The sequence below is a fragment of the Pelobates fuscus genome, chromosome 2, assembly GCF_036172605.1.
Source record: "Pelobates fuscus isolate aPelFus1 chromosome 2, aPelFus1.pri, whole genome shotgun sequence".
Lineage (NCBI taxonomy): Eukaryota > Metazoa > Chordata > Amphibia > Anura > Pelobatidae > Pelobates > Pelobates fuscus.
The window spans coordinates 69,410,184-69,423,066 of NC_086318.1; the positions used below are offsets into that span (position 1 = coordinate 69,410,184).

At 42.7% G+C, this 12,883-nt stretch overlaps 1 protein-coding gene and 1 long non-coding RNA gene across 4 annotated transcripts in view; both read left to right on the forward strand.

Annotated features, from left to right (window-relative positions):
• The window catches only part of LOC134586612 (uncharacterized), an 880,984-nt gene that overhangs the window by 846,017 nt on the left and 22,084 nt on the right, over window positions 1-12,883 (forward strand). The window lies entirely within an intron of this gene.
• The window catches only part of NCK1 (NCK adaptor protein 1), an 83,200-nt gene that overhangs the window by 50,835 nt on the left and 19,482 nt on the right, over window positions 1-12,883 (forward strand). The window contains exon 1 of one of the 3 annotated variants that reach the window (XM_063442234.1): window positions 7,203-7,293. The exons of the other annotated variants lie outside the window; for them this stretch is intronic. Coding sequence (XP_063298304.1) covers window positions 7,260-7,293 — 34 coding nt within the window. The 5' untranslated portion in view covers window positions 7,203-7,259. Of the gene's footprint in view, window positions 1-7,202; window positions 7,294-12,883 lie in introns of those variants that run through there. 3 annotated transcript variants of the gene reach the window in all.

Below are 12,883 nucleotides of genomic sequence, written 5' to 3' on the forward strand. Positions count from 1 at the left end.
AATACATTTATGCTATTTAGCACTAGCACTATTTAATTTGTCTCCCACAAATTAGTGTAGGACCAACTGATATTGGTGTAGTGTGCTTAAAGGGAAACTCCAGTGCCAGAAAAACGATCCGTTTTTCTGGCACTGGAGGGTCCCTCTCCCTCCCACCCACCAATCCCCGGTTACTGAAGGGGTGAAAACCCCTTCAGTGACTTACCTGGGACAGCGGCGATGTCCCTCGCCGCTGTCTCCGCCTCCGCGACGCTCCTCCTAGTGATTACGTCGGCCGGTGGGCGAGACTGATCTCGCTCACCGGCCGAGGAGACCTAATGCGCATGCGCGGAAATTCCGCGCATGCGCATTACGTCTCCCCATAGGAAAGCATTGAAAAATCATTTCAATGCTTTCCTATGGGGTTTTGAGCGACGCTGGAGGTCCTCACACAGCGTGAGGACGTCCAGCGACGATCTAGCACAGGAAACCTGTGCTAGAACCCAGGAAGTGACCTCTAGTGGCTGTCTAATAGACAGCCACTAGAGGTGGAGTTAACCCTGCAATGTAAATATTGCAGTTTATGAAAAACTGCAATAATTACACTTGCAGGGTTAAGGGTAGTGGGAGTTGGCACCCAGACCACTCCAATGAGCAGAAGTGGTCTGGGTGCCTACAGTGTCCCTTTAACACAATATGGCTATATGGTGTAACTAAATCCCCATATTTGTTTGCTGAGAGAAGGGATTTTAAGTGGACTTATGAAATAAAAAAAAAAAAAAAAATTTACGTGTGTGCTGTAATTTTCCATAATCTGTATTCTGATATTTGAAAAGGACAGTCCAGGTAGAAGTTGACTTTTTATGTATTTTAGAAATAATGCACGTAAGAAATATGGCTGTGTTTAATTTACAAAAGCAATGTCTTTCTGGTTTTGCAAAGTACGTTCATTACTTCTTTTTAATAAACTAAACTATTTTAAGATGAGCCTTGTATGGTCAATGGACCCATTTATTTGTGCATTCACATACTCTGTTGAAAATAGATGTCTAAATCTAGGTGCTCTATGCTGGCTGGATAAATTGTTTGGGAGAAAATAAGTTTTTGATAATAAGGATATGTGAGATTGTTAGTGCGCCTCTGTCACAACGATATAATAGCTGAGATTTTCAACCAATATTTGCGTGCTTTGTTTCCTTTTTTTATTGTAAAATAGCTTGTGTCTTGGTCTGTCGTGGAGTAATCTAGGTTTTGGTTTGTTTACACATCAGTTAAATTCTGTCACTAGAAACTCGTGCCAGGCTAATCTGATTCACGTCTTGGTCACTAGAGGCTATTGGTTTCTATTGTTGGCAATATATACTTGTGTGCTTGCTACGTCTCACTTTTATGAATGCAAGTTAAAGTTTCATAGGCTGTTACTTCAGTGGCACACCCTGTTCTTATACTTAATTGCGCACATTGATTTAAGGTTTTTAAAGAAACACTTCATAGAACTGCCTCAGTGATGACTGCAGAAACCAAGAACTGGCTAAAGCATTTTAACTTTTTTTTTTTGCGCCCACAAATAGGCTTAAATATCATTTAAGAAATCAGTATGACTTCACAAACTCAGATGGAGGATAACTTATAAGTAAAAAAAAAAAAAAAATATTGAGGGTTCAATGTTGTGAGTGGTAGTCACAGGCCTATCCAACAATTGCAATAAATTCTAAAGAATCTCTACAACACCAACATTTTTTGTAACTCTCCAAGTGGACCGAGAAACACTTCAATGTGTGGAGATCTTTGTCTTTGATATCCTAGACTTTTTTTTTGCCATTTATGTTTTGTTGATATGTACACAAATCTCCCAATGCAAGGTAATTTGAATATTGCAGCATCTGGTTTTTCAGACCTGTTATAGATTATTCCTGGAGTAGTGAGAGCTTGCTTACTTATAGTTACTCGGACTTACACCGAATTCTGAATCGTCATTGCAAATATAAGCACTTTAAAAAAATAAATAAATAAAAAAAATCTAAGAATTATTATATGTTTTAGAAATTTATTTCTACAATTCATTAAAATGGAGAGGTAGATGGGTGTCTTCTCCAGCCAAGAATATTGCATTCTGCTCCAAATAGTAAAATTTGATTTAGTTATCTTAATTTTTTAAAAATGTTTTCCCTCTTTGTCTTCTAGTCAACTGGTCGCAGTTTTTACTGATTTCCATGAGCACAGCTTCAGTTGGGTCCTTTTTTCCATGTGTGTTGGCATGGTTAAGTTCTGTGATCTTCACTGAGTGGTTTATTTCATGGAAAAAGGAAATGTACTTTATAATTTGGCCACAAACTAGTCTTAATATGAGAGTACATTTTCCCCACTTTTGTTTTCTCAATGCTTTGTGGGTTTTTTTTTTCTCTAATCTTATGACCAAATCATGCAAATCAGCTTCCATGTAACCAGGCCAACAAGCCTGGGGTAGGAACTGTTCTTCTGCTAAACTGAGTAACTATGCACTATGACTGGAGGGCACCAGCCACTCATTCATTGAGCTTGCTGTTGGCATGTTTACACAAGCCAGTCTCATTCTGACATGGTGAGGTCAATTTCCTGTGACCTTGCTTCTTCACTCTTCCACTGTTTTTGTCAAGATCATTGACAGCAGACCTTTAGGGGTTTCCTCTTAAAGCGACACTGTTGGTTATGTCTAGGGTGACTCTCTGGATTTATTGGGGTAATTGTGTGTCCTGCATATTAAAAGAGAATCTTACATCTCAATCTGTTTTTGCTTTTTTAAACGGTTATATGAAACTTATGATCTCGGAATAACTTCCTCTAGCTGTTAGACATAAGTAAACAGCAGCATTCCATAAATATCACGTGACTACCTTTTACTTCACTGCACATAGTGTTTCATCAAAGCACTCCGTACTTATTATTGAACAGAAACCTGAACAAGTGTGGGCTTTGTTTTCATGGTGTGGTAAATTGAGTGCAGTGGGTGCATTCTTCTGATCACTGCTGCCTTAGCAACCTATGGCGCACACAAGGTGTTCACGCAAGACTGCCAGATGCAGAATAGAATGATCTTCCCTAAAGCTGGCCTGAAAGAGGACTACTTCGGGTATCTCCTAATGCCCGATTGCAATGGGTGATGAGGGGCAACCCTCAGTTCAGTTGTGACAGCACTTGGAGGAACTGATCTCCTATTACTTCCTTCTAGCGCTTGTGAAGGAAGCCACGAGGGAGGAGTGGAGCAAGCTGAGGCACTTGCCTTGCCTGTAACTAATCAACCCAATCCCCTCTGGACCCTAGGGAAGTTGCCCTCCTGCTGGTAAATCATAAACAATCTAGAGGCTGACTAAAAATAACTGCACTGCCAGTGTGTCCGTGTAGTAATGTGTGTTACAGTGTGTGTGTCATGCAATTTGTTTGGGCCTAGCAGTGCGATTGTGCACAAATGCATATATACAATCATACAAAGCAGCAGCACCCATTCATAACACAAGCAGCATAAGGCAACATACACTGTTAATTAAAAAGAAAAAATAGGACGGTTACAAGGGACTTCAAAACCTTGTTTTGGCACAGTGCTGCTAAGGGTTTCCTACCCATTTGGGGACACCGATACTATTTTCCCAAAGTATATGCAGATTATTGGTTGCCTTTTATAACTTGTACCAATATTCTGTACGTCGTAAGTTTTGAAAAATCAACACAATCTCTACACAAATTTGGCATTAATTGAGCATACTGATAGCAATCATATTCCTATCACTTAGTCATCCAGCCCGGTATATTACAGTAGATTAATGGTCGGAGGCAGCAGTTTCCAGATGCGTCTTCAACTGGTGTTGAAAAACTAGTGAGCAGTTTTATCAATACCAAACTGTCTGGTTTTTCTCCTCCCACATTCCCCTCCAAGGGCTTTTACCAGTTAAAGGACCACTATAGGCACCCAGATCACTTCAGCTTAATGAAGTGGTCTGGGTGCCTGGTCCAGCTAGGATTAACCCTTTTTTCTATAAACATGTTTATAATAGGGTTAATCCAGCCTCTAGTGGCTGTCTCATTGACAGCCGCTAGAGATGCTTCCGCGCTTCTCACTGTGAATGCATGCGCATTCAGCCGAGGAGGCGGAGAGGAGGAGGAGGAGGAGAGGCGGAGAGCTTCCCGCCCGGCGCTGGAGAAAGTGGTAAGTTTAACCCCTTCCTCTCCACCCAGCCCGTCGGGAGGGGGACCCTGAGGGTGGGGGCACCCTCAGGGCACTATAGTGCCAGGAAAAAGAGTGTGTTTTCCTGGCACTATAGTGGTCCTTTAAAGGGATCCTATAGTGCCAGGAAAACAAACCAGTTTTCCTGGCACTATAGGACCCTACAGTGCCCCCCTCCCTTCAGCCACTTACCTGAATCCAGCGCTGCAGTCTCTCGGCACTGGGTCAGGCTCCGCCCATGCTCCTCCCCCGCTATTAGCCAGCGGGGGAGACCTAATGCGCAGACGTGCGCATTAGACCTCCCCCTAGGAAAGCATTATTCAATGCTTTCCTATGTGGAAAATCTGACACTGGATGTCCGTGAGGACGTCCTGCATCCGATAATGGACCAAAAGTCCGGAAGCGCCCCTAGTGGCTGTCTGGTAGACATCCACTGAGGGCAGACTTAGAGCAATGTTTTACATTGCAGCACTAAGTGCAATAGGGAGATAGCACCCAGACCACTTCAATGAGCTTGAAGTAGTCTGGGTGCCTACAGTGTCCCTTTAAAGCAATGCATTTTTGTCATGTTGATATCTTGTGAAGAGTGTCTGAATCACACGAGTTGAATGGTTGACACTAAACTTGTGCGTAAATGTGTTTCACCTGGGTGGAACAAATCAAAATGTATTTTAATCTGTGCTGAATGAAGCGATCTGTCCAGGGTTTTCTTCTGGAATTTTAGTCTTTGAGAATTCACAGGTGAATTCTGGTAAATCTATTAATTTGGGTGCAGATTAAAATACATTTGATAGAAATGCATTTGTTCTCAATTCTAGTTGACAATTGGCTTCTGTCACATTTGATTCCACATGTTTCCATTGAAGATTACCATGGAAAAGAGACTTGTTTTTTGGGGAGTGCGTGGGGATGTTTTAGGAGATAGAGCATAACTAGGAATTTCCCTACTTTAAATCGTGAAAAAACACAAATTGCAACATATTGGATAAAGTCCCCCCCAACCAGATAATGTAGAAAGACCCATGATGCAATGCTCCATCATGCTTCTCCCTTTCTTGCCCCTCTTCTATAATCCACTGTCTTATGTCCCTGGAGGAAGGTAGCTTTATTGACACTGATTGAAGTATGAAGATGTATTTTTACTCTTAAAGGGACACTATAGTCACCAGAACAACTACAGTTTAAGTAGTTGCTTTGGTGAGTATGGTCTGTCCCTGCAGGCTTTTCAATGTAAACACTGAAAAGGCAGTGTTTTACATTATTGCCCAGCGACACTTTCAGTGGCTGTCAATCAGACGGCCACTATAGATGCTTCCTGGGTCAGTGCTGCACGTTCAGCGTCTCCACCCTCTGCATAGATGTACTGAACGTTCCTCATAGAGCTGCTGATTGTCACAGTGCTGCGTTTTGCTTCGCGTGTGTGATTGCCTCCCAATGATTTCCTATTGAATTGGCTGAGATTGTTAATTCTGATGATCTTGGCCAAGGCGGCACGAGCCATAGCCAACGGATGCGCATGGCGCTGGGGGGAAAAAAAAGTACGTTTTTATATTTAACTTTTTTAACGTGGCATTTTAGGGCTGGTCACCTAACTCTTCCTTAAGTTTGGAGAATAATATATCGTTCAGCATCTGTCAATTTCATCTGTCAGTTTATTCCTTTGGCTCACTTGCAAGCCCCCTCTATTGGTTCTATTTTCCTTTTATTTATTTTTTTTCATAAGGATGGCACAATCCTGGGGACTAATGTATTCTTTCTTTTTCCCCTTTTTGCTGGATGTGGGTTCCTACAAATATTAACTAGGAAATTGTTGTTCCCTCATTTTATCCATCACCTGCCAATGACAAGGAGGTTGTTTCTAAATGTGGATGTTGTTTGAGCCCTTAAGTACTATGTTGAAACCTCTAGGCACTTTTAGGAAATGTTCTTCCTTATTTGTTCATTTTTCATTTAGGTCAAAATACTTCAGTCTCCAGACTTACAAATTGTCTCATAATATGAATATCTACACCCTGAATAACAAGCCTCTACCTGGTAGGGTCACTGTTTATTCCACTCGAGCAGTGGATACCTCATAGGCCTTTCACCATGAGGCTTCCGTGGGACCAAAAATGCAAGACCGTTTTTGTTTTTTTTCTCATACGTATTCCAAATTTTATCCTGTTGTTTTTGCGTCTGCAGTTGACCGTCTTCTGGGCGATTGTTGCTATTCAGTCACAGTCACCTGCCCTACATTTTGTGGTGACCTCATGTCCTGCTGTACTTAGGTTTAAGGATGATCTTTCATTGTTTGATTTCCATCTCCCAGCCTCCTTACTTGTTGCTTACATAATAGAATAAGAAATAAAATAAATATATCTTATACACACACACACACACACTTAAATTGTCACTGGTGTTTCAATATGGAATGTATTTTAAGCATTTGCAGTTAGTTGTGTTGATAAAGTCGTATTCATAAAAAAAGCAGTACAGTGCAGTTAGGGTGGTTTTTAAGGAACCCTACAGCACTGGGAAAACAAACCTGATTTGCGTAAAATGCGTAATTTTAATCCACTAAAACTGAGTTGAGCTGCAAACTGAACTCCCATCACACCCAGCCAGCCACTGGTTGACCAGAATCAGTAGTATTCTTACTGCACCATTTCTACATTAAATTATTGTGATTAAGTATGAGGAACAGTTGTATATAATGCATTGTTTTAGTCTCCAGTAACTGATGGGTTAATAGAAAATATACTTTAGCATTATTAAACATAGCCATCCTCCCTAACCCCAGCTTGAAACTTGACCTTCCGCCTCAAACCAATTCCAGTACTTTCAAATGCTTTTAGTGCAAACCATCATTTCCTTAATTTGACTTTGAAGTTAACATTGTTAAGCTGCACAGTAACTTGCTGGTGTTTGATGGCATGCAAAGAGTTAAGAGATGAGAGGCCAGCCAGGTTTTGGTTGGAAGAGCCAGACCATGTGACTTTTCTCCAGCTCACCCCCTCCTCCTCTCCAGTGGCAGGAAGTAGTTAGAACTGGGATCAGAAAGGGAGATTACTCAGAAAGCCAAGTGCTCCTTGTGAAGACTAGAATGGATCTGCCTAATTTATTCAAACACTGGTTCAGTAAGTCCAGACTCTCAATCCTCACTCTATTATTTCACGTGTTGGAATTTGTTTTATTTTATTTTCATGTTATTTTTCTTACCTATGACTATGGGGGCAGGGTCGGTTTCCCTTCCCTTTGTTTGAGTGCTCTGCAAGATGTCAGATGCTTGGGGACCTGCTTCAATGCAGATTTGATTTCCAACAAAAGAATAGAGTAGATTACTGGTGTGTTACAGACACACGCTTCTGTATTGGGGCAGAATCTAATGTTTTGTGACTTGTTGAAACCTTTAAAATAACAATAGTCTTAATTTCTCTCCGGTATTGAAACCTGTAATCTCTATTGTGTGGCTTATGTCATTAAACCTGGAAAAGCTATTCTCTTGTGATTTACTAGTGTAATAATAGTACTTTCAATACACCAGTATATCCGAGAATGTCTGTCTAATAAAGTATGGATTATAAGTATAAAAGCAGGTCTGTTGATATAAATATGTTCAAAAGAGCAATTTGTCAAATTGTTTTTTGTTTTTTTTTCAAGGAAAATTAAGTTTTTGTGGCTTAATTTAAAAAAAATAAAATAATTAAAAAAAAAAATCTAATTTTTACCGTTTACTGTCCCACATGTCCCTGTGCATACTTGTCATTTTGTCATTAATAATGTGTACACAACTGAAATGTGTGGATGTGTGGATGTGTAGATCTATTTAGAGGGGGTAGATAATGGTGACTTGTATATTGTGGGAATATAATTGTGGGGGATAGGCGGAGATCCTTAACCAATAGACAGTAGACCTTGTTTATGGAAGTATCCAGAACTGTGTGATGTCATTATATTGTGCTATTATGCATTCCTTGTTGGTTTTGTTTCACAGCTATTGGAGATTTTCTGTATCCTGCCATTAGTGGAATTGAACATAATTTATTATGTTATGTAATTAAGTTATGCAGTAACTCAGCAAATGGTTATTAACATGAAATCAAGGCCCTAAGAAAAGGATAATAGAGAGGCATGTTAATGGTTACAAAGAAAGAAAAGGGATTTTTGTAAATTTTCTTTTCATTAAATCAGCCGTGCCTTTGGATTGCTAGGAATGTTAGAGCCGGGCTAGTTGTCTGTGATCATTGTCTGCCTTTTAAAGCAGTATAGTCATCTACTAGCGAGGCATAGCATTTGTGGCTTTAGTTGACGGTGGCAGAAAATGTATTGGTTAGCCAAGTCCTCCCAATACTTACCCCCTTTGCAAAGACGTAACACTCACATCATTTTGTTCCAAACTTAAACTCCTCTTAAATACCCTCTGATTCTGTTGAGGTTTTTCGAAGGGTATCCATGCTGCAGGATAATAAACTGTGCCCTATTAAAGCCCATTTAATAGACTGCAAGCACATACTCATTTGCTTAATTACCTTTAGGTGTTTCTAGCTGTTGAAACATGAAATAGATCTACAAATAACGAGGGCATATTTTTTTAGGGCAAGATTCCAGTGAAAAACTGTAAAAGTGGAGCAATTGGGATAGCAGTAATAGCTTGGGAGTGCTGGAGATGGATTAGCCAAGCTATCTCAGCCTGTTATGTTGGACGGTTTAAAGTAGACTTTAATTTCCTTATTGGCTAGGCAGTAGAATTTTCAACTAGAAGAGCCTCGTTTTTTTGTTAAACCACTCGCAGGGTTTGTCACGTCCCCCACCCAAACTCAATTTTTGTTGAAGACAAGTGTTTGCTTTTTAACCACTACAATGTTAGTTTTAGTGGTTGTGGTGCACAGGGTTCCTTTTTAATGGTAGAGTTGTGAAGACTGTACATATGTTTTTGCACTGCTATGATAAAATATGTATTGTGATTTAGCAGGTTTTGGTCTCCTTCACCCCCTCCCCGTCATATTACTTGCATACCTCTCTACCTCTGGTTTAAACTGGCAATGTTAGAAGAAGTGCAATGCTGCCCAGAAATTGTTATCCCTGATATGTGATGCAAATCGTGATTTTATTTAAGAACACACAGGATTCATATTTTTAGCTTGATTGCTCTTTTTAGAGCAGAATTTCATCCTTTTTGTCTCTCCATGTTCCCCAGTCCTCAGGACACACAAACGATGCAGGCTTTGTTAATTGGAGAAATGTTTATTTACATCATGGGATGTTAATTTACTACCTCAGTGGACTAAGTTGGGAATTACCGGTTTCTGTAAATGATAGCTAACCCTGGTATTCCACAGATCACCCTGGGAATTAATGTACCGTAATTGTATCAGACATAAAATATGGTGAACTCTCTGTTGTAGGAAAATGCCATATCTGTTCTCTAGGAATCTTAAAGCACCTGACCTTTTTATGTTCTAATTAATGCGCATAGATCTGATTCAAAATGAACTAATGGCAGAAAACACCATTTTGTAAAGGTGTTTTTGGTTAAAGCGGCACTGTCATGCCGAATTCCGTTTTTTTTTTTAACCCCCCTCCCGCCTCAACTACATCCAATCGACCCCCTAGTCATCCCCAAATGCCCCTATGCCCCCCACATTACCTATTTTTTATTCTTTATTTTCTGCCCCGATCTTTATTCAGGGCGCCGCCATCTTTGTGTGGGTAGGTGAAGTCCCTGTGGGACACGTCATCTACCCACACTACACAGACTGTGAGATTCCCGCACATGCCCAGTGAAACATCTGGACATGCGAACGGGAATTTCACCTATTCATTCATTCATCAGACAGACGAATGAATGAATAGAAAAAATCAGACGAACAAACTAACACTGTGTATCAGTGTTAGTTTGTTCGTTCGGTTTATTACAAGGAGGGAGCTACCGGCGTGCAGCTCCCTCCTTGCATTATGTAAAGACAGAAGCGGCAGGGAGCAGTGCTCCCCACCACTTCATTAGCCCCCCAGGTCCTCCCCTCACTCTATGGGGGTCAATATGACCCCCATAATAGCACAAGGGAGATTCAAATCTCCCCAATGCCCCTACTCGCTATATCGCGAGTAGGGGCATGTCCACTAAACAGTGAGCAGCCTGTGGCTGCTCACTGTAAAAAAAAAAAAAAAAGGGTAATAAGGGGGGGACGGGGGACCTACTGTCCTCCCCCGCCGGCCCCCACCCCTGGACGGCGGGTGGGGGCCATAATGGGAATGAGGGGGGACCTACTGTCCTCCCCTCAGGCCCCCACCCCTGGGCGGCGGGTGGGGGCCATAATAGTAATAAGGGGGGGGGGACCTACTGTCCTCCCCTCAGGCCCCCACCCCTGGGCGGCGGGTGGGGGCCATAATAGTAATAAGGGGGGGGGGACCTACTGTCCTCCACCCCCCGGCCCCCACCCCTGGGCGGCGGGTGGGGGCCATAATAGTAATAAGGGGGGGGGGACCTACTGTCCTCCACCCCCCGGCCCCCACCCCTGGGCGGCGGGTGGGGGCCATAATAGTAATAGGGGGGGGGGGGACCTACTGTCCCCCCCCCGGCCCCCACCCCTGGGCGGCGGGTGGGGGCCATAATAGTAATAAGGGGGGGGACGGGACCTACTGTCCTCCCCCCCCCGGCCCCCACCCCTGGGCGGCGGGTGGGGGCCATAACAGTAACAAGGGGGGGGGGACCTACTGTCCTCCCCCCCGGCCCCCACCCCTGGCCGGCGGGTGGGGGCCATAATAGTAATAAGGGGGGGGGGGGGATCTACTGTCCTCCCCCCCCCCCGGCCCCCACCCCTGGGCGGCGGGTGGGGGCCATAACGATAATGGGGGGGGACCTACTGTCCTCCCCCCGCCCCCACCCCTGGGCGGCGGGTGGGGGCACTAAGTAAATCCCCCCCCCCCCCCCATCAAGGTGACTAGGGGTGCCCAAGCCCCTAGTCACCCACCCCCCAACCAAATAAAAAATGCCCCTACCTACCCCCCTCACCCTAAAAAATAGTGAGGGGGGAATAAAATTGCTAACCTGTAAAGTAAAATTAAACTTACCATTCGACGTCTTCTTTTTTCTAAAATCTTCATTTTTCAGCCCCAAAAAAGGCCAAATAAAAAACCATCATAGCCGTCGAACTAAAAATAAAATAAAAAACCCGAGCGCAAAAAAAAAACCCGACGAAAAAGAAAAAACCCGAGCGCACAAAAAAAATAATCCATCTTCACCCATGGAGGGCTCCGCGCAGACTGAGCTCCGCAGGGCTGGGCAAGGCTTATAAAGCCTTGCCCCGCCCTGCAATTAGCCTAAGAACACTCTGATTGGTGGGTTTAAGCCAATCAGAGTGCTCTTTGTCATTTTACAAGCGTGGGAAAGTTCTTTGGAACTTTCCCACGCTTGTAAAATGACACAGAGCACTGTGATTGGATGGCTTGAAATCCATCCAATCACAGTGCTCTGTGTCATTTTACAAGCGTGGGAAAGTTCTTTGGAACTTTCCCACGCTTGTAAAATGACACAGAGCACTGTGATTGGATGGATTTCAAGCCATCCAATCACAGTGCTCTGTGTCATTTTACAAGCGTGGGAAAATTCTTTGGAACTTTCCCACGCTTGTAAAATGACACAGAGCACTGTGATTGGATGGATTTCAAGCCATCCAATCACAGTGCTCTGTGTCATTTTACAAGCGTGGGAAAATTCCAAAGAACTTTCCCACGCTTGTAAAATGACACAGAGCACTGTGATTGGATGGATTTCAAGCCATCCAATCACAGTGCTCTGTGTCATTTTACAAGCGTGGGAAAATTCTTTTTTTTACTTGGTGTTAGTAAATTTGGCTGAAAGACCAGTTTAGGTCTTTCAGCCTTTTAGTAGATAGCTCCCTGATACCGTGGGAATTAGGGAGTTATCTACTAAGCGGCTGCAAGATGCAGCCACAGCAATGAATAGGATCGGAGTTTCATTCATCAGAATGAAATTCCGATCCGAACAAAGTACCGAATTGCATCCTAACACCAATGGAGAAACTCTTCTCATTCTGTTAGGATGCAATTCGGCAGTTTTGCCGGCGTTCTGTCTAAGTGACAGGACGTTTGGCAATACTGACAGGAAGCATTGTGGGAACAGGGAGGAAAGCTAGGGATCATGGGAAAATTGCTCTGACCAGCGGAAATGAAGCACACTTTGCTCCTCCGCTGGTCAGAGCTGGTCAAGCGGAGGAATCCCATAAGACAAAGAGTCCCTACTTTGTCTTATGGTTTTAAAGAAAACTAAAGAAGAATGGAAGAAATGAATAACAGATCCCGAGAGAGGGTGAGAAGAGGAAGAGATTGAGGAAAGGTAAGTTCGGCATGACAGTGCCGCTTTAATGTTAAAACAAAAGCATGTAAAATATTTACTGTTGCAATTTGTCTTGTTGTCTTTGGTTTGAACCTTCCAAGTCAACCCTGTTTCTTCCGACTTCTAAATAGCCCTTTCTTACTCTGTGTTTGCACAATAGGTGTTCCAATAGGGTTTGAATACAATCTGTATTCCCAAGTGATTCATGGATTTAGTTAAACAACAGCTAGGTGAGTGTGGTTTCTTGAAGAAAGGTTGTGAAGGAATGGCATGTAAGTAGTTTGTTCTCTGATTGTATGGAACCTATATCAATAAATGTTCTAAACAAAACAATTCAAGGGAGCAATACATATGGTATACAAATGACTATT